Consider the following 22395-nt stretch of genomic DNA (forward strand, 5'->3'; position numbering starts at 1 on the left):
ATCCGATTCAACTAAAGTTGGAGAAACTGACACTTGCCAGTCATCTTTGAGCAACGGGGTTACTCGTAGCGATGAAACCAGTCTCTCGTAAGCGTACGAGTAATGTTGGTCCAAGCCGCTTCAATCCAACAATACCGCGGAATCAAGAAAAGACTAAGGAGGGCAGCAAAACGCACATCACCGCCCACAAAAACTTTTGTGTTCTACTCGAGAAGACATCTACGCATGAACCTAGCTCATGATGCCACTGTTGGGGAACGTTGCATGGGAAACAAAAAATTTCCTACGCGCACGAAGACCTATCATGGTGATGTCCATCTACGAGAGAGGATGTGTGATCTACGTACCCTTGTAGACCGTACAGCAGAAGCGTTAGTGAACGCGGTTGATGTAGTGGAACGTCCTCACATCCCTCGATCCGCCCCGCGAACCGTCCCGCGATCAGTCCCACGATCTAGTGTCGAACGGACGGCACCTCCGCGTTCAGCACACGTACAGCTCGACGATGATCTTGGCCTTCTTGATCCAGCAAGAGAGACGGAGAGGTAGAAGAGTTCTCCGGCAACGTGACGGCACTCCAGAGGTTGGTGATGATCTTGTCTCAGCAGGGCTCCGCCCGAGCTCCGCAGAAACACGATCTAGAGGAAAAACCGTGGAGGTATGTGGTCGGGCTGCCGTGGAAAAGTCGTCTCAAATCAGCCCTAAAACCTTCGTATATATAGGGGGAAGAGGGGGAGCCTTGCCTTGGGGCTCAAGGAGCCCCAAGGGGGTCGGCCGAGCCAAGGGGGGTCCTTCTTCCCTTTCCCACCTCCTCCTTTTTTTTCTTTTCTCTTTGATTTTATTCTTATGGCGCATAGGGCCTTCTTGGGCTGTCCCACCAGCCCACTAAGGGCTGGTGTGCCACCCCCAAGGCCTATGGGCTTCCCCGGGGTGGGTTGCCCCCCCGGTGAACTCCCGGAACCAATTCGTCATTCCGGTACATTCCCGGTAACTCCGAAAACCTCCCGGTAATCAAATGAGGTCATCCTATATATCAATCTTCGTTTCCGGACCATTCCGGAAACCCTCGTGACGTCCGTGATCTCATCCGGGACTCCGAACAACATTCGGTAACCAAGCATATAACTCAAATACGCATAAAAACAACGTCGAACCTTAAGTGTGCAGACCCTGCGGGTTCGAGAACTATGCAGACATGACCCGAGTGACTCCTCGGTCAATATCCAATAGCGGGACCTGGATACCCATATTGGATCCCACATATTCTACGAAGATCCTATCGTTTGAACCTCAGTGCCAAGGATACATATAATCCCGTATGTCATTCCCTTTGTCCTTCGGTATGTTAGTTGCCCGAGATTCGATCGTCAGTATCGGCATACCGATTTCAATCTCGTTTACCGGCAAGTCTCTTTACTCGTTCCGTAATACAAGATCCCGCAACTTACACTAAGTCACATTGCTTGCAAGGCTTGTGTGTGATGTTGTATTACCGAGTGGGCCCCGAGATACCTCTCCGTCACACGGAGTGACAAATCCCAGTCTCGATCCATACTAACTCAACTAACACCTTCGGAGATACCTGTAGAGCATCTTTATAGTCACCCAGTTATGTTGCGACGTTTGATACACACAAAGCATTCCTTCGGTGTCAGTGAGTTATATGATCTCATGGTCATAGGAACAAATACTTGACACGCAGAAAACAGTAGCAACAAAATGACATGATCAACATGCTACGTCTATTAGTTTGGGTATAGTCCATCACATGATTCTCCTAATGATGTGATCCCGTTATCAAGTAACAACACTTGCCTATGGCCAGGAAACCTTGGCCATCTTTGATCAACGAGCTAGTCAACTAGAGGCTTACTAGGGACAGTGTTTTGTCTATGTATCCACACAAGTATTGTGTTTCCAATCAATACAATTATAGCATGGATAATAAACGATTATCATGAACAAAGAAGTATAATAATAACTAATTTATTATTGCCTCTAGGGCATATTTCCAACAAAATTGACATTTCATATCAAGCACACAATATATTTGTTGGAGCATATTTCTCCATGTATGGTTTTGGTGATTGATGACAATCCCTATGAACTAATTATAGAAGTAGCTATTTAAATCATACAAATAAGAAAAAAAATCTTTTTAAAAAGAAGATAAGAACAAGAGGCTCACCACGGTGGTGCCGGCGACCAGATAGGCACGGGCGAACGACGGCGGTGAGGATGGGGATGAGGACGGGACGGCACGCTACACATGTGCAGACTCTAAGAAGTTAATTTGAGTTCAGATTGTGCATCTAAATAAAATGAACTCCCGCATACACTCCTCCACTAAAATCCACAAATCGCTCTATTTCTAGAGCATTTGAAATGAGCTAAACTAGCAGTGAGGCATGAAAGGCTGAAGTTGGTAACCTTTTAGAACACTTGTGTAGTTGGTGCATCGTCAAACCTAGACAAATCTTGGGAAAATGTAGCTTGGAGGTCGAGCTTGGAGACCAGAAATCTTAAATGTGGCTCGGGCATTTCATCAAACACCTCATGTGCATAGGAGGTGAGAAAAGAGTAGCACACACCTCCCACCCTTCCACGGCCAAAAAACAGAAGAGATGGGGGCGTGGATATATATAGGCAAAACTTTAGTCCCGGTTTGTGTTGAAAAACGGAACTAACTAAAGGCCTACCGTTTAGTCCCGGACTTCCAAATGTTTACAGAGGAGCAACTACAATGGAAATATGTCCTGGGCCAACCTATGGTCAAGCCTAAGCAGATCCCGCTTCTATCAACCAGAATGTATGAATAACATCAATGGTACCCGAGAGTATTAAATACTAACGATTGAGAGTCCCTCATGGTGGAAGTCCAAGCAGAGCATTACTACCATAAAAAAGATTTGTGGGTTGAGTATCAAGAAATGTTTCAGTTATTCAATCAAGACGCACTCGACAAATCTCTCATGAGTTGCTATTGTTTGTAAGTGGTTTCTTTCTGTAATTTAAGTCTCTAGCTAGATGTAGTGCTCGTTCATTACGTGTAATTATCCTCACTATATATTCTTTTCTGTGGTATTATGCAGAATGAAAATGTATGAAATGAAAAATGATGGACGCTATGGCATTGGGCTCATCGACCCAAATACCATTAATGAAGAGACATGGACGCGTAAATGGGAACAAAAAGACACAGAGAAAAGCTTGGTGAAGTTCTTGGTGCGACTAAATACCCAACCAGAATTACTACTTCCTTACAACTCTGGGTGAGTGACACTGTGTTGTACTACAAATTCTGTTTTTTGCTTACTCTAGATTTTAATAAGTGTAGTTGATGAGTTATATATGCACATGCCCGCTTAATTATACAAACGTGTGTGCAGTTTTTACTGGATCCTGCTAATCATTGAAGTTGACGAGGAAAAGTTCTATTACTGGACTCACTACTTAAAGATGATAGAGACTACGTAACCATGAGGGGGATGGTCGACAGGTAATTTCAAACATTATCGAACTATATGTCGGCCTCTTTAGTTCATTTCCTGATATCTACTAATTAATAACTCCTTTATTCATTTTCTTTGCCGGCGGGCTGGGCTTGGGAAAAGTTCATCAAACAGGTTAAAGGCCTATGGAAACAAAAACTGAAATGGGTACGACCCAGGGTAATTAATTAAGTAGTACTAGCTAGGTACCATCTCTTTTAATTTTAGTTTCAATACCATTATCATGCTTGATTCATTATTACCTGATTGAATTCTATTCTCGTAAAGTTCCTAAGGCAAGCGCCGTGGAATAATTTATGTGCATACTACCTTGCGAGAACATTCCCATGATGACGTCCGAAAGGTCCAAAAGTGATAGACAACTCTGGATACGTTTGCTAAAACACTATTTCACAATTCTTTTTATCATGATCTAATATATATACACATTACTAATATATTCGTATTGATCTTCTTTTTAATAAAGATGCAAGACAGGCGGCATCAGCTCTTACCAATGGATCGCGTACGAGCAATTCAAGAGGAAATAACGAGAATTTTGCTCGACCAGGTCATAGATCCGAAAGAAGAATACCATTAGAAGCTGTAATGCCTCCGTGTGTGAATGGTCGTGCGAGAAATTAGGTGATATATATATGATCGGTTCTACGAGAATATCTATTTTAATATATGCATAACGTGTACAATATGTAGTAGCGTAAAATATGTTTGAAATGAAAAAGATGAAAAATAATTAAATGGAAAACACAAAATTAAAAAAATAAATAAACCACAAACCAAAACCCCTAAACCTGTTAGTCCCGGTTGGTGTAACCAACAGGGACTAAAGACCCCCAGCCCCCGTCGCGGGCTCGTGCCACGTGGGGGCAACGAACCGCCGTCACCAACACTGCCCGCGCCGACACATCCCGCACCAACATGAACGTCGTCTGGAACAAGGCGTTCCCCTGCGCCGGTCGTGCGCCAACGCTGATCGACCTCACCGGTCCCGCCGCCGACGCGTAGTTTAGGTTTTTTTAATAATTAATTAATGTAATGGGATGCGTGGACTTTCATCGACCTTCGTGACCGGTTTTTAATGTTTAATTATGCTTGTTTATTATTTTCCTCGTGTTTTTTTCACGTGTCGATAAAAATGGATCGGGTCAGCGTTGGGTGCACGTGCCGATCCAAACATCGAAAATGACGTTTGAATCCGATCGACCGATCTAAACGGACGAAAAGTTTCCAAAATGATTGTCCGCTTGAATCGCTCCGGTTGGTGTTGCTCTAATAGCTAGTGTTTCGGTGGGCAGCGAACATAATGCATGCTAACCTGGCGTCGGAGCTGCTCTAATAACCTGGCGTTATCTGATGGTTGCAATCAAAAGATTTATTGAACTAACGATTAGATGTTTTGGACTTTTGTGGCGTTTTCTGATGTACTCTCTTTGTTTTTAAATATAAATTTTTTAAGAGATTTTAATAATGGACTACATACGAAATAAAATAAGTGAATGTACACTTTAAAATGTGTCTATATATATTGTACGTAGATTTTTAATGAAACCTTTAAAAAAAATTATGTTTAAGAACGGAGGGACTGCATAGCCTGACTTCCACTCAAAAGAAAATTGCTAGCATGATTTCACTGTACAGAGATATTTCTCTCAGCTTATCAGGAACAATGATGGCACAGAAATGAGCCACATCACCGGACTCTGTAGCAGCGCTATCTGCAACGCGAGTGGCGTTTCCCCGCCACGCCCCTATAAAGCCCGCTCTTCGAAAGCAGAGCGAACATATTCAGACTAGCGGGCAGGCACAGTAGGAATGCCGCTGGTCTTGATGTGCTCCTCACCGGTGCTGCCACATGTTCCCTCGGCCAGGACCCTATTCAGAGTGTCAGCTTCATCAAACGTCGGCGCCGGTGCTAGCGATGGCTTCCCGCCATTCCTACCAAGAGCGGTGGAGCGCATCAATGATGTCGCCGCTATTCACTTGGCCAAGCGAATTGAGCGTCTTCCTGTGCATGTAAGCCTTTTCCTCTTCAAACCCCCCAAGCTTTGTTTTTTCTTTTTTGGAAAAAGGAGGTTCAAACCACCGACCCCTCCATCAATCGATGCATACAGTCATTTTTATTAATTATTCAACATAGATCTAACAAAAATATACATCAAATCATCCGAAGCCATCACTCGCACCTACAAAACTTGATAACGTGGAGTGCTCTCACTTCCCGTATCTAAGACCGATGTTGTCACCGATACATCCACATAACATATCGGAACCCACAGCCGGTGTAGCAGACCTAAAGCGTACACCACATGCACACGTTTCAGATGCCGTTATCACCATCAGGCCGCTAACCAATCTTTAAAAGAAAGATCTGTATCATTATTGTCAGTTCGTCCATCCGTCGACGTCACCATGGCATGTCAACGATACCGATTTTTTTCTTTTTTTTTAGGAATACGATACGGCATTCTGAGGGCAACACTTCTCGATCCCCATCCCCATCACGGTGATGCTGACTGTAGGGCGTTGTGGAAAGAGGGGTAAGAAGGGCAAATTTTAACATGCTCTCCTTTACTCCTCTTTCTTACACGTGAGGTAAAAGTTAAAAGTTAATCAGTCCACTAATTAAAACTGCTTGTAAAAGGGAGTATGTTAAAATTGAACTTCAGCACGACGTCTGAACTTGCGGACGGCATGTCAACGATACGGCAACACTTCTCGATCCCCATCACGGTGATGCTCGCCGTAGGGCGTTGTGGAGGCGAGGCCGGCATGCCGCGACGGAGGCGCAGGGGCACGGCAGCTGGAGCGCAGCAGCTTAGGGCTTGCGCCCGCCGGGCCCGACGGAGCCGGCGCCCATTGAACTTGCATTTGACGGCGATGCGGTGACAGCGGGAGCAGGAGCTTGCCGGAGCGGCGGATATGGCCAGCAGAGTTGACGGCAGGGTTGGAGGAGTTGTTCGTGCGGCAGTTGGACACCACGCGGCAGGAAATTTATTTTAGTCCAGCCGCGTAGCTGTTGCATATCTGCAACAGTTGGTGCCCCCATTTTAATCGTGTTGCACAATCAGAGTAAAAAAGATCAGATAGGGCATCTGTTGCTATTTTGACTTAAGATGTGGTTCTCGTTTATTATGCAACGCCTATTGGAGATGCTCTTAGGACCGAAGATTGCGTAATAATTAATAACACGATGAACCAACCCCCTTTTCAGACTGGCTTCTCCAAGGGCCCAATACTGAGCAGCTGTGTGAGGCCACTGAAGCAGCAGGAGAGCAATGATCCGGTTGTACTGCTCCATGGCTTTGACAGGTGCTTGAAATTTTAGGGCGGCTTGCATTGTCTGTTTTCACTTTCCAGCGTTAATCATTGTCGAGTGATGTGCCACTAGAGTCATCTGGTAGTCTATTTAAAAGTCGTGTTAGATACAGTTCTTGTTTAGAGTGGAGATACACGTACCCATTACTGGAGGAGGCTGGACTGGAGGCTTGGGCTGTAGATATTCTTGGATGGGGCTTCTCTAATTTAGGTATTTCCAACTCTGCATAATATGGGATTACGTTATAATTAGTCGTAGCTGTAAGTTGTAGTCCCTTCTCATTTGATTTGATCTGCTGCTAGAAACAAGACCACCATCTGATGTATTGTCGAAGCGCCAGCATCTTTACCAGGTTGGTGTTCCATGCTGCTGGTTTTATTTCTACCTAAACACTTTCGTGATTCTATTAGCGCAACATGTGTTGAGTCCGAGTCTGACAAGTAACTGATTGCACTAATTAAACTGCAGAAAAGCTTGTAGTATACGGATGTTGGATTGGGACTTTTGCCACAAAGGCGTGAACCATATAAGGGTTCCGATATTCACCACACGTATGACATATTATACATTCGCTCACACATCATATGTGTCGTACTCTAGAGGCAACCCACACGTATTTTGTGTGAGCGAACAATATATAGAACTGCTCACATGTATGGGCGCAGCTACTTGTGTCACACGTCCATTAAGTATTGCTCATTCCCACCCGCGTGTGTGACACGAAGCAAATCTACCTCCGGGATGATAACTCTTGTTACCCGAAATGACAAATGTAGTTGTAAAAGCATGACAACTTTCTCTGTCTTGGTTAACTATAGTTTCTCGCGGGATAACACTTTAGTTACCCGAGGATAGTTGTCGTGTGTGTTTATCTAGTTTGCGCGTGTGGTCCAACCATAGTTGCCATGTATGGTTAATCGTACTCACCATGTGTGTTTCACGTAGTTGCCACGTACGCACAACTGCAGTCGTGTGGACGACGAGCAGACAGCCCAGACGCGCGTGGACCAGGTGGTGACTATGTGAAAAGAAATTCATTCGCTCACAAGGGGCAGTTGGCAGCCGCACGGTGCGGGTCGTGCGGGCGAACATTCCAACGCCACACACACGATGTTGCCTACGTGGCACGGAAATTCCATCAATTTGTTTTGGGATTCGTGTAAAACAGATTTAACGTGAATCGAAGCGTGTGGGTGATCTACAAACATGCCACACATGTGGGCACTATCATTTTTCTAATATAAACATAATGAGCACACACGTGCCATATGTATATTTAGAATGCATACAGTCAACACCAACACACACAAAACTATAGGCAAATAGCAAAGTCATATAATTAAGATCAAAACTAGGCCTAAGCGAGTAAAACTAAAAAAATCCAAAGCGATCTAATCAACGATTAACAAACTACATCAAAGAACATGTAAGGACCAACCATCTAACGAAAACATAAGGACAATGATGTTCTTCAACAACAGCGCCTTCATCATCGGACCCAATCACAAAACGCCAGAGTCTAGGTTTTCACACCAAAGAACCAATCAAAGCATATCCGAGCAATGACCTCAACAAGGTAACGACGCAAAAATATCGTCATTGCCAGGCATAACCAAGTCGGGTACGAGCTAGATTTTTACTTAGGAGCTCGAGACCGGGTACTCAAGAAGCACCACCATCGAAGTTAATCATGTGTTTTTTTTAACGATCACCAGGGGGATGATCCCCGCCTGAATATATATATTGCTCAAAAAGCTGGCGAAGCCAAGAGGCACCCCTTAAGCTTTGGCTGATCCAGTTATAAGGGAAACTGTCACGAAAACCTAAGCAGGTTGACTCAGTTTATGAGAGAAACCGGGTCGAAAACAGTACATCTAACAAGGTTACAGAAGATGAGGCAAAATTGCCACCAAGAAGGAGACAAAGACATAGCTAGCAGGCAGAAATACCAACACCATGAGAGACACAAAGTAGATGTGGGGTGTTGTCGAAGGATCACAATACTAAGACTCTGCAAACAAACCTAACGCACCGCACCGACATGCGTACCCAGCCCCACGACACAATAGAGGATCAACCAAAACAACGAGTGCCAAACTTAACACGAACCTTGACTGGAAAATCCACCACAGATGGTCGAAACGATTAGCAGGTTGGGAAGGCATCATTGCTTCGGCAATGAGAAAAGGTGAACCAAGACAGCTCCAAGAGCCCGAGGCTCACCGCAACACAACGGCAACCACGGGAGGTTTTGGAGCATGCCAACATGATAAAGACCACGCGAAGGACAGTCGAAGACACAAAAGAACCGACATAATGCCAAGATCACGAGACTCGCCGCAGCACAACGGTAGCCATGGGATGTCTTGGCACAACAACAGGGACGACACCGAAGGACACCACCATAAACAACACATACCACCGTCAACCCATCCGGTCACACCACCACCACCAACATACCGCAGCAAGTACCAATGACACGACACCCAAGCAGACCCCAACATGATGCCTTCAAGATCATCCACACCAGGAGGACCTGGGATAGGGGGTTGACCAAGCAAGTTGAGCCTTGAACGTTGGTCGTCTGGTCAGTACCCAACAACACCCCACAAAGGGAAGAGGTATCGTACAAGAACGATGTGGTCCAGAGAGGATAACAACCCGCTAACCAGGCTTCGGATGGAAGAACCGGAACAACTCCAAGGAGTGACCGGGCAAAGATGACGCCACCGTCGACCCCCAGCCGATCATATGACCACCACCAACAAACCAATGACACGAGCAGCTACCCAACACCACAAGCAAGTTGGCTACCCAACACCACAAGCAAGTTGACTTCTCGATGATGCCTTCAGGAAGGGTTGCAATGCATATTGCGCCACCATCATCCGTTCCGGGCAAGCCTGGAACCAAGATTTCGCCCGAACTCACGGAGAGATTGACGAAGCAACAACCTATAACGACACCTTCATTGATCTTCGTGAGAACACGACTGTCACAGATGAACTGGGTAAACTGTTCACCTGAACCATCCGATGCAGAAGGCCATGGCATCGCCGCCGCCGTCCACGGTTTCACCGACGGGCCACGGCGCGAAACACCACACCACCACCACCACCAACTGGAACGACCGCAGTCACATCACCACCACCCTACACGGTCCAGATCTGGTTGCCCGAACAGCCACACGCATAGAGCCACGAGCACCAAGCGAGGAGAGGCGATGCGGCAGCACCCGGAAGGTTCCGCGCCCATGCACGGCCGCCGCCCGACGAGCCATGCCGCCACACGGACGTGCTGGCCCAGATCGGGCCTACACCATGCATATCCCTGCAGAGGCAGGCCGCTCGTGCAGCCCCAGCTCCGCCTGGAGCCACGACCAACGCCCTGAGCTGCCACCTCCGCGCGAGGGGGAGTGCGGCGGCCCGACGAGGAGGAGTCCCCGAAGTCGCCAGAGGAGGGGCGACGCGGGGGAAAGGGGGTCCGGGGATGGACACCAAGTAGTAGAGTACTTGCAGTCGTTAATCATGTGTTGTCACCAACGCTTTTCCGCAATCCTAGCAAATGCAAGACTATGGGCTAGAAAACCGACTAACGCCACTGCACAACCATGCTTCTGTGTCAAGCCGTCGTCCATAGAATATTGCATCTCTTCGTCGAACACTACCACCGGATCAGAAAAGTTTAACCCTCATAAAGACCTGTTGGTGACCATCGCAATTCGCAGCGGGTGCCGGCGCATGCAAAGCCTGAGTGGTCATCTGAACCAACACTGACGGCGGAGCACCTCATCGCCACTGCCACCTGGGCGAAGAGAACACAGCCCAGGCCGTCAGCATATGGACTGACATGGCCGGATCTAAAGCACGAAAGGCAGATCGGCCGCTGGTCAAGAACCAGAGCACCACAACACCCATGATCCCTGGCCCATCTCCATTGACTTAGGGAGGGCAGATATCAAGCACGCGTATTGCTCATGTCTCATGTGACTTCCACACACAAAACTGTCGAGTCTCCACTTCCTCCGTCTTATTGCAATATTTTATGTTAGGGTAGTCAGGCTGAGGATTTAAACCCTTTTCTGCCTCTAAGCTTTTTTCTACTGCAGATAATCAGTAAAAAGCTTCTGTTTTTCTCTCTTAAATATAGTGATTCAATTATACAAACCTTGCACCTTAACAATTTCTTTGTGTAGTTTTGGAGTTCCTACATCAAAAGGCCAATGGTGTTAGTTGGACCCAGCCTTGGTGCTGCTGTTGCCATTGATTTTGCAGTCAGCTATCCAGAAGCGGTACAAGCATTCTATTTTTCTTTTGTTAGTTACTTGGCTCTATGTCTTTCAGTTTTTAAAACACAGGAATAGTAGCATAAAGGCACAAACTACGTACAGAGAGACACCGTTAATGCTTCCAGTGGTGTTAAGCTTACCTATCAGTGCATCAGTGCTTTTTACATGCATTTTCATATATTAATATATGACATTTCAGGAAAGAACAAAAAATATAGGCCATTTCAGGAAACGATTCTATTTTAACTTTTATTCTCACAGGTGTCAAAATTGGTGTTCATTGGTGCAAGTGTATATGCCGAGGGCACAAGAGATCTGACGAGCTTCCCTAAATTTGTTCCATATGCTGGTGTGAGTTCCTTTCTGAGCTGAGATTTCAATCTGCGTTCTTTCAATGCCACTTGATTCATTTGTAAACATATGTTACAAGTCCTTTTTTTATAATGAATAATACATCAATATCAATCTGATCCCAATATAATTACACCGTCCGGCGTCTGAAACAATAACAAGAACCGGTTGTGACATCGAGGATGTACACATATAATCACTTAGAAAAATAAAAGAGGAAAGAAGAAAAGTTGGAGATGATCAGATGACACACGAATGTCAAGTTGAAGCGATCACCGGTAAGCAGCAAGAAACTTCAACACCTCTCGGGCATAAATTCTCTCTCACTTGTCCCTTCTTAAAAAAAGTGAATTCCTCTCTCACAAGCGTTCTCTCCCTCTCTCTCCATTTTTCTGTGTCACTTCTCGAAGAAAAGAGTGAAGTTCTCTCTCACATGCTTTCTCTCTCCATTTTTTCTGTCACATCTCCAAAAAGTAAAGTTCATTCTTAAGCGATTTCTCTCTTCTTTTTTCTCCGTGTCACTCTCAAAGCCATACGCAGCAGCGTCCTCTCACTCAACGGTGTACTGCATTAAAAAACAGAGTTCTGTCATAGTGTTTCTTTCAACTGTCAGAGCAATGGAACATGTGCTCGACATGTCAACTCGACAGCTCCCTGCTTGCATCACTAGGTGGAATCAGCCTATGAGCGGTGACAGACTAGGCCCAGAATCATTTCAAATAGACGCATTCTCTAGCGCTAAACAACTGCTGCGCCTGCTAATCAAAATTGTGGTACCGTATGTGTCACAGATCTCTATGTGGTGAATTCTAAATTTACGGTTTCCATAAGGGGGTGTCTAGACACCCGGGTACTAAAAATCCACTCTCAAAACTAAAATACAATTGTTGGGAAGACACCGACTGCTGGAAGGGACATGCAAAGTACCACCTTGGTATTATATATATAACGGATAGGAAATCTGAACAAAATCCAAGCAATGCCTTCAACCGCTGATTGTTTTTACAAGTCTGAATTTAAGGTTCTGATATTGATTTCTACTCTTATAAACAACCAGGGAGAAGCCGAAGTTTCCGTCTTAACTACATAGAAATATCCAGATATAGCAGTTTAGCTTGAGTTCATTGCATAATAAAATCAACTGCCACACCACAACCCCTTTTCCGTACAATGGGACCGAAAATCCAAATACCCTTTTCAAATGTTTGCCACCGGAGGCAAATGACAAGGAATTCACACGGTAGCCCCACTGCTGGATGCAGCGACACATCGCTAGCAACATGGTACGCTGCATATGTGACCAAATTGAATTTGTCGACATGTCGACACGTTGAAAACAGCTATGGTGCCCCGCAATTTTTTTTTTAAATAACTATGGTAAAAAATATTTCCAACTGTACTGTCAACATTAGAAGCACAAACTAGGTTATGGGCACATATCTATGGTGACTTTCATGTGTAGAACAACTGTTATGGTTTTCAGAGCCGCTCCACAAAAGACGGGTGATCATCTCCAATTTTTCTTCTTTCTCGCTGGAATGGACTGTAATTTATTTACCTTCTCTTGTTTGCTAGGTTTTTCTACTAAAGAGTCTTCCACTCCGATTGCTAGCTACACGATTGGCGTTTAAGAAAATTCCAGATGCATTAATATTTTTCGATTGGGTCCAGGTAAGCCTCTACTTATTCCACAGAACTACCAGTATCATATTCCGGCAGTTTCTCTGTTAGGAGTTCCACTTTTTTGAAGTGGTATACTCATATACCTTCCGATTATCTGAGATCATTCCATTCTTATCTAAGAAATTAACTACTGCTATTACAGTGTGGGTGCAAAATACTTGAACTGCTATGCTTATCAACAGTTGTTTAATATTTATGCTCCTCTATACTTTCCGTTTCTGAAGACATGTATTTTTGGCTTTACTGAACTCAGATTGGCCATCTGCATTGCCGACTTCCTTGGTGGGAAGATGCCACTGTTGATTTTATGCTTAGCGGTGGTTATAATGTCATAAGAGAAATAAAACAGGTTCTTTTCTTCAAACATCCAATATACGAGTTCTTCACTGATGATGTCAAACTTCACTTCTCTCTTTCCCCAATTCCATGGTTGTTTGGCTTTAATTTAGGCATGCCTTGTGTGTTGACACAATATTTTGCATGTGATACCTTCTGCTTCTTGGTTCAAGCGTCCTTCCTGAAGTATGCACCTACGTAATAACATATGTGTGTATAATATGTTGGTACATTTCACCATAAAAAGAAATTATGGACTATTTACAAACGGTTCAGAAACGAGACTGGATTTTCTACTCTGGGGTGTACTACATCCGAGTTTCAAGAACTTGAAAAAAAAACGTGATCAAACAAACTCGAAAAAATCTGAGACCTTGATCAAATGTTCGAGCTAACTGCCAAATTTCAGGGAGAAATAAGATTGGAGGAGCTCTCACCAAAAAAGACAAAATCAGTCTTCAAAGTTTTGTGCACTGTTTGAGCAGTGATTTTGTTTTTTTTCGTGAGAGCTCCTCACATGTATTTTTTGCATGACATTTTGCAAGAAGCTCAAATATTTGACAAAGTATGTTGTCTCAAAAATTCTCATTTTTGGATTTTGTTTGATCTTGTTTGATCCAACTTTTTCAAACTTGGGTATAGTACACCCGAGAGTAGTCACACCTTTTCCGTTCAGAAACCCCATAAGCCACAGTTTCCTGAGAAGTCTATGATATCTATGATATGACATAAACCGATAGTTTTTAACCTTTTTTGTAGATGGTTTTTATGATGTAAAAAGTGTCATTCTATTCTCAGGTGCAGGTGCATTCGTGTGAACAGTAAATTTCAAAATACAGCAAAAAAACTGATCTTTTTGCAGACAAACATTCTTGAGTGTTCTCACTAGGTTTAAACACACCTATGGAGATCACATGTGTGGCGCTTTGGTAAAAATAAAAAACGCTTGCGATATGTTGTTTTACAGATCGAGCACTCAGTTTGATTCTTTTATCCTTGACATATGGAATGCTATTTCGTCATGAAGTTTTTAAAGAGGGTAGAACACATTCATATATGTTTGATGTTAATATATTCATTTTTTTAGTACTTTCGGACTTCATGGTTGGAAACTCCATGTCCATGATGACCCTACATCGGATACAGTTTCTATGACTTCCTAAACATTATATTTATTCTTTTTACTGACTAGCATTGCAAAAATCTTAAAAAGCTCAATAGAATAAGCAACCACCTACCTTAGGAAATGAACTGAAATACTAACTATAGATACTGGATCATGCAATACATTTGTAGAAATAAATCTTACCAAATTCGTAGGCGTGAAACTCACCAAATTCCTCAATGAACTCTTTGGCGGTTAGAACTTCTTGCTAATAAGCTGGCTTATTACTGCGAAATTAATGAATAATAATTAGGTGGAGAAGGTAGTCCCCCGTCTGAGTTTACAAGGCATGCACATAGTTTTAGATCATTAATTTGACTAACAAATATGCATTATATGTCACAAAAAATAAATCATTACATTCTTAAGCGGATGTTATTTCTTAATATATATTTTTCATCACATATGATACATATTTAGTTAGTTAAATTATCAACCTAAAACTACGCACATGCCTTATAAACTGAGACGGAGGGAGTAGGAAGAAGAGTGAGAATTTCAATTTTATTGCTATTTTGTGGACAGGTGGAACATAAATGTCTGGTCTTATGGGGAGAGGATGATGAAATAATAAGTAACAAACAAGCATACGTAAGTTGTTGGAGAATGCCAAAATGTCTTACACATTATCTAATTTGGATGTCACCATTGTAATGTGCTGTGTCTCTTCGCAGAGGTTGCACAAAGAGCTCCCAAATGCAATCCTAAGGCAGGTGCGTCACTGTGGTCATCTTCCCCATGTCGAAAAGCCAAGGGAAGTGGCAATGCATGTGCTTGATTTCGTAGGGCGTGAGAAAAAAGACAAAGCAGAATAAACTTCATCGACATGACGTATGCCTAATTTTCTTGACTTTTTTTCAGTAGTATCAGTTCGTCCGGAGTTCTGAATATTATCATTATTATTTGTCCCTTATTTATTATTTGTCTGCAGGACCATCGAAAATAATACTATCCTTTAGACACACTGGTTATTTACGGCCGGTTCCAAGCTGATGAACTTGGGCGAAGATTTACAACAAGGCGTTTTGTTCCTCTGAAAAGGGGGTTGAATGAGGCTTGCATTCTAGGTGCCTAGCTACGCTCTTCACTTGACACTTCGGTTCGAGGAACAGCCGAGTAACTCTGCTCAACTGGCGCCAATAGCAAGACATTGTTTTGGAGACGGGGAAGTGATTCAAGGTCAGATCTTGAGAACAGAAGAACCACAAATATTATGTATTGATGAGTTTCTTTAATATGGGTCATACATAGAGATCTGAGCCCCTAGCTGTATAGTAGTATCTCCTTGGAGTTTGGCAATAATGACGATTCTAGTAGTGCATGTCTTTGTCATTATCTAACCTGTGGTCTAGATAGAAATCTGAACCACTAACTGTATGTCGTCTCCTTGTATTTCTTAAGACCAAATAAGGGTATGTTTAGTTTATGACTAACTTTGTCACAACTAACCTTAGGTACAGTGTGGCTCTTATAAAAAATGTGGCTAACAAAATAACATCATAATGTGGCAACATTTAACAAAAAATTGAACTTATAACATATGAACCATATAATTAAAAAAGTATGAAAAACCATAAATATGTCCATAAATCAAACACATGCCTAAAATATTATAGCATAACTAAGATTAAGCATGACAACCATAGCGTAGGAACCAAACATGCCCTAAGTATTGAACAATGCGCTGCACAGGTCTACCTCCCATTTAATGCATTAGTAGACCGTTGGTAAGATATTTTTGAATATCTGACCATTTTAACAACCCTTTGATGTATCAATTAACTAGATCATATATATACACCTTAGAGCAACTTCAAAGAGCCGATTCAAACGGACGCATACTTTGTCCGCTCGTCCGCACCCTTCTGCTTTCGGGTCGACCGCGCGTCCAACGTGCAGACTCAAATATCGTCCGGAAATAATTTTAAAAAGGACAGCGATCGTTGATGATGCCAGCAGCCATGCTATCGCACAGAGTTCGCGCCGGCGCCATGCTAGCCTTCGAAGAAACCACCACACACTTCACGCTGGCGCACTAACGGTCGTGTAACAGGTAAAATAAACATACCTAGCCCATTGGAAGATCAAGACATGGTGTTTGAAACATAGTTGGATGACGGCAACACCTCGTTGATCGGTCGTATACTCCAGATCAGGCCCCAAGAACTTATCATGATCCATCGCGACATCAAGCCATCGTCCCTTCAACTGTCTAAGAAAATGCAGCACCGGCCTGCTCTCGTTCGTGTACACGACATCGAGCTTGGTCTTGCCATGTGCGAGCACCTCTCCGAAGCGAGTTGGCATGGTGGAAGAAGAGAAGGGAAGAAGAGAGGGGAGGAAGAGAGGAGAGCGAGAGAGGAGAAGAACAGAGAAATGGCGACAAACTCTGCTTCGGTTGTGCTTTTGCGAAGCGAGAGGCAAACCGTTTGGGCCTTTAGTCCCGGGTTGAGCCACCAACCGGGACAAAAGGGTGATACGAACGGTTGCCACCACGACTTCGTCCCGGTTTGTTCTACTAACCGGGACTAATGGGGGATACGAACGGTACACCGGATCCCGGTTTGATCCACTAACCGGGACTAAAGAGGGATACGAACGGTCCCTGCCTATTGGTCCCGGTTCATGTCTGGAACCGGGATCAAAGGGGTGACACGAACCGGGACCAATGACCCATGATGCCCAGCTGGCGCCCTGGCCTCACGAACCGGTACCAATAACACCATAGGTCCCGGTTCATGGGTGAACCGTGACTAATGAGATTGCAGGCCCTGGATCTGAGCCCTCTTTTCTACTAGTGATGTCTATTCCTAATATATTTCCATAGTTCCTTGTGGACGTGTATAAAAGGCACCTGGGGGTGCTGCTTGTAACACCAGATCGAAAAATAATATACTGATCAACATGCACAAGACGTGCCTACAGCAATACATCGTCTCGGTGCGTTCCGCTGAGAGTTTATTTTACCTGTTACGTCGAGTCGATCGATTCGTTCGTAGTCAGCCGAAGCAAGGACGTACATCACCGCAAGCTAGCTATAGGATCCACCCTGCTGCCTGCTAGCTTGCTTGCTAGTTGCACGTAGGTGAAGCTCCGAGAGAGTTTTGAGGGCCCAAAAGCTAACATCTACGTGGCCCAAGATGGCATATGTGACAACATGTTAGGCAATTAAACTTTTGTTGAACATGTTAGGTCTCTTTAACATGTCTCTCGTTTCCATCTCCTTCATTTTGTTCCAGGCGACGCCACTTTCGAAACCCCAGATTTTGCCTCAGTGTTTGGGTAGAGCGAGGGTGCCTCTCATATGTTATTGCCTTCTCAAGACGCTGTTGGTGTAGCACCTACGTTACCTATGTTGTCATCCTTGATGGTTATTGATGTTGTTTGTTGCGGCTCTTCTGTACCTCTCTTCTTCTGCAATAATTGAGATGTGTGAATCTTTGATGTTTTGAGTATGTCTTGAGTCAAGTGTTCATGGAGGGACTAGATATTATTGATCTCTTCTCATATTAATATATTCTTTTTATCCAACAAGGAAAAGGAAAATACTTTATGAACACCATCTTCTACACCAAAGTTGAAGCTCAGAAACTGATATTCGTGCGTCCTCCCTGGTGGACTGAATTTCACAAACCACCAACTGTTCGGTTCAATTTTGCATAGAATACCTATTATTCGAGTTTGTTGTAAAAACACCATATGTTGGTGATTCTTTAGCAGCTAGCTCATATCCACATTTACTCACCAAAAAAAAGCTCTAATCCACCTTTAATTAAATTGACATGGTTCAACAGACGAGTCCCGCTTGTAAGTGCATATGTGGCGAAAAACGGACACACCAGTGGGCTTACTAAAGCGCTGAATATTGCTTACATAAGTTCTTAAAATTAACCATTTTTCCGGGTCAGTACATACTTATATGATTTATGGGATTTCTTCGTATTTTCTTCAAGCGTGGACGTTTGAAGAATTTTATTGAATGAACCAGTTAAATAGTAAGTTCTCCCAAATATATGATATAATTAAATTAAATCCTCTATTCTTAAATAGCTATAATCCACTAGCTAATTTTTCTCCTCATGCGACAATGCCATATCATCAAGTCATGCATGGAGTCATAAATTATTTTTTCCATTAATCTATTTATGCAAAAATAGCACCTCATGCATTATTTTTTCCCACGGAATTAAATCATGTAAGAAAGTTTTATATTTATTTTTGCATTAATTTTAGTCATCTACCACTTATTCATACATTTTTAACAAGGTTTCCGCCGCAACGCGCAGGGCATCGTCTAGTAAAATATAATACTGACATGCATATATGATTTACTACAGTATTATTTTTAGTTGTATTTCCTCCGTCTCAAAATAAGTGTCATAAATTTATAATTAAATTAGTATAAAATTTATACTAAATCAATGATAGTAATTTTGGAACAGAGGAAGTAAAACACTAAATTTAAAAAAAAAATAAGTGTTGGCCAACTGACATTGCCCTTTTATTTGCCATTGACACCATCTTCATCGAGCCTCTGCTTATCTAGTGAAAATTTGTGTCCTTCCGGACCCTTCCTCTGTTAAAAAAAAATACCGGTACGTGCTAGTCGAGCGCTGTCTCGAGTAAGCACGTGCGCGCGCAGCGTACTGCCAAATGCCAATGGCCATCGAACGGTCAGTATTCAACTATGTACCCCCAAGATATAATCCATCCAATAAACTAAAGGTGTGATCTCTACGTACACTAGCTGTTTTCCTAACTGTAGCCATCTGAGCTGGTAGAGTGATCGTAACAATAACATGCATGTGGCGATGACACCGATGTACTCGATCCGCATGTGTACTTACAAGCAGGATCCGATCTAGCTGTCCATCCGGATCGTGTCAATGGACTCAATATGATGGATTAGATCTAGCTGCAGGGTATTTTGTAAATAGCTAGGTCATGTTTGTGTAACAAACCCGAAAAATGATATATTTTTTGGAATATCAACTTTAATAACTCAAGGTTTGCGCAATTTCCTCTTCAATGTTCCACTTGCGCAATCATCTCATCAAATCGCTCCATTTTACCTTGCGAACTTTTGACATACTGCACTGATTCTCTGATTCGATCAACTACCGAAGCCGTTGCATCTAGCCCATCTTACACCACAAGATTCAGTATATGCGCGACGCATCTAACATGCAATAATTTTCCACTATGATGGAGACCAAATTCTTTCTCAAGTGGCCAACCATTGAGGTATAGACTGGTGCATTGTTCAGGTAAAGTTGAAGATTTTCGCTTCAATGTTCCACTCTCTCAAGCTCTTTTGCACCATGTCAAACATGTTATGGGCATTGTGTGGGGTTTCCAACAGGCAAAATCTTATTAGTTTGTTTCGCAGGGTCCTCGAGTCATCAATATAGTGGGCAGTTATGCAAAAGTAACATAGTTTCTGATTCGACGTCCACATGTCACCCGTTAATGATACTCGGGAATTTATATTGCTAAAGAATGCTTGAATTTTTTTTTATGTCTATCATATGAAGCAATGCAATCCTCTTTAATTGTTGGCCTGGATACCACGTCAAACCATGGATTCAAAGTCTTAACAAAGGACCTAAAGCCAGGGTACTTAACAAAAGTAAAAGGTAATTCATGTAGCACAATCAACTTTATCAGTGCACTACGTGCACGCCCTTGGTCAAACTTTCAATAAAGATTAATTGCACTATTAGTTCGAATCTTGGCAATCATACCATCCGTTTTAGTTTTTTTTCTCACGTACCCAGATGTTTAAGGATATGACTTGTCCCTGTCTTCATTCCAAAAAAAGTACGGCCGGAGTAGAGGCTCTTCTTCATTCCAAGCGCACGCTGCGTGGATGTCCGGATGGACCGACGGGAAGGACACAGCGCCAAAAAAAGCATCGACGGTGATGGAGAAGTTGTCTCTCACACAGCTGTACTCATGCATTGTCACACTCCTAGGCCGTACTTACTTTTGTGCACGTCCTTTTGGAGTTTAGTAGTAGTACAGTAGGCCAGCTTGTTTGCTAACGTGTCTTGCTAGTACTGTTCAGTGATCAAATCCAACAGACGTACACACGTCGGTTTATCTAATGAACAACAGCGTTCGTGTCGATTGCCTGTTCGCTACGTGCCTGTTTATCTAATGGCCAGCATCGAGGGCGTTTCTGCCTCTGCGTTAGATTGACACATGCAGCCAATTTTTATTACACAAAAGATGGAAATGACTCTAAGATTCTATAGGCTGAGGTGCCTAATCTGGATGCCTTATCCGACAAACGCTTTTTTTTTTTTTTTTTTTTGCTGAATCCTCTTTGCAACTTATGTACTAATTTACGATTTGAGTAGTAAGAGGCAGCGAACAAGGCTGAGAGGGGAACAAGGAGGGGAGTTACTGAAACACGCCTAGGCGTTCTGGGAAAACTTGGTTTTTGTAAAGTGCCATATGCAATAAAAATTTGGTACATAGGAAGTAGCTTAGATCAGTGGCCAGCAACGATCCAAAAATTTCATTCAAAAAGAAAGAAAAGGCTAGTGATTAGGGTAGTTGTTGTCATAACGGGCATTATGAAGACACGACACAAAACAAAACGTGCTTCGCATGACACTTGCATTGGCAGATATCATGATTGCTATCAACCACTTTTCTGATTTGCATGCCATGCATTTTCATTGGCTGAACTCTGCTAATGTTGCCCTAATCCAAAAAAAGATAGCGCCGAGGACATCACTGACTTTCGGCCCATCAGTCTCATACATCCCATTGCTAAGCTATTTGCGAAGGTGATGTCCATCCGGCTAGCTCCACACATGAGTGATCTTGTCTCGCAAGCTTAAAGCGTATTCATCAAGAAGACACGCTTCCATCGCAACAAGACCCCAGCACTCCTCTTCAAACTTGACATAAAGAAAAAGCATTCGACTTGGTACGTTGGGAGTTCCTTCTCGACTTGCTAAATCATCTTGGATTCCCACCACGGTTCCACGGCTGGGTTTCAACCCTCCTATCTACAGCTTCCTCTCGGGTCCTACTTAGGGCCTCTTTGATTCGTAGGATTCTCAAAATGCAGGAATAGGAAAAACGTAGGAATAGAGTGGCAATGCCCTTTTCTACACTACAGGATTTGGAAGTGTGTTTGATAGCACAGGAAAAACAAACGAATTCTAAAAGAGGTTTGAGTGGATGGAAATTTTCCTCCAAAATGTAGTACAAACGAATCCTATGGAAAAATTCCAAAGGATTTCAATCCTACGAATCAAACGACCATCGTAGGAAAAAATCCTAAGGATCCAAATCCTCCAAAAATCCAAAGAAATTCCTTTGTATCAAAGGAGCCCTTAATGGTGTGCCGGGTAACCCCTTCAAGCTTGGGCGTGGTCTACGGCAGGGAGACCCACTCTCACCGCTTCTCTTCGTGCTGGCTATCGACCCGCTGCATCGCATCCTCGAGAAGGCCACCATGCAGGGACATCTACACCCTATTGGATGCCAGACTTTGGCCATCCGTGCCTCCTTGTATGCGGACGACGCTGCTGTTTTCCTGACGCCCATCAAAGCGGATGTCATTTTTTTGCCGACACCTTGGCAAGTTTCGGGGAGATCTCTAGATTGATAACGAAGTGTACCCAAAGTCTGGTGGCCCCAATTCGGTGCGATAATTTGGACCTGACGGACATTCTTGATTCCTTCCCAGTGCAACGCTCCACCTTCCCGATGAAGTATCTCGGGC

General features: G+C 43.5%; 1 protein-coding gene across 2 annotated transcripts; it reads left to right on the plus strand.

Moving 5' to 3' along the window:
• Positions 1–5312: 5312 nt before the first annotated feature.
• Positions 5313–15972, plus strand: LOC123428260 (uncharacterized hydrolase YugF-like). Of its 2 annotated transcripts, XM_045112449.1 has the most exons (11): positions 5313–5525; positions 6724–6821; positions 6941–7038; positions 7131–7180; positions 11024–11119; positions 11378–11467; positions 13043–13138; positions 13404–13499; positions 15177–15242; positions 15326–15482; positions 15583–15972. In XM_045112449.1, the coding sequence occupies exons 1-10, from the start codon at positions 5325–5327 to the stop codon at positions 15464–15466; spliced, it is 1032 nt and encodes a 343-aa protein (XP_044968384.1). In that variant the 5' UTR covers positions 5313–5324; the 3' UTR covers positions 15467–15482; positions 15583–15972. The 2 variants fall into 2 exon arrangements, with proteins under 2 accessions (XP_044968384.1, XP_044968385.1); XM_045112450.1 differs by lacking the exon at positions 11024–11119.
• Positions 15973–22395: the final 6423 nt, after the last annotated feature.

Source organism: Hordeum vulgare, chromosome 2H (genome assembly GCF_904849725.1).
Source record: "Hordeum vulgare subsp. vulgare chromosome 2H, MorexV3_pseudomolecules_assembly, whole genome shotgun sequence".
Classification (NCBI taxonomy): Eukaryota; Viridiplantae; Streptophyta; class Magnoliopsida; order Poales; family Poaceae; genus Hordeum; species Hordeum vulgare.

Coding starts and splice junctions, on each gene's coding strand:
- LOC123428260 (XM_045112449.1), top strand. CDS start 5,325: ATGCCGCTGGTCTTGATGTGCTCCTCACCGGTGCTGCCACATGTTCCC. Junction 11,468..13,042: donor AATTTGTTCCATATGCTGGT/GTGAGTTCCTTT, acceptor CTTGTTTGCTAG/GTTTTTCTACTAAAGAGTCT. Junction 13,500..15,176: donor TCATAAGAGAAATAAAACAG/GTTCTTTTCTTC, acceptor TTTTGTGGACAG/GTGGAACATAAATGTCTGGT.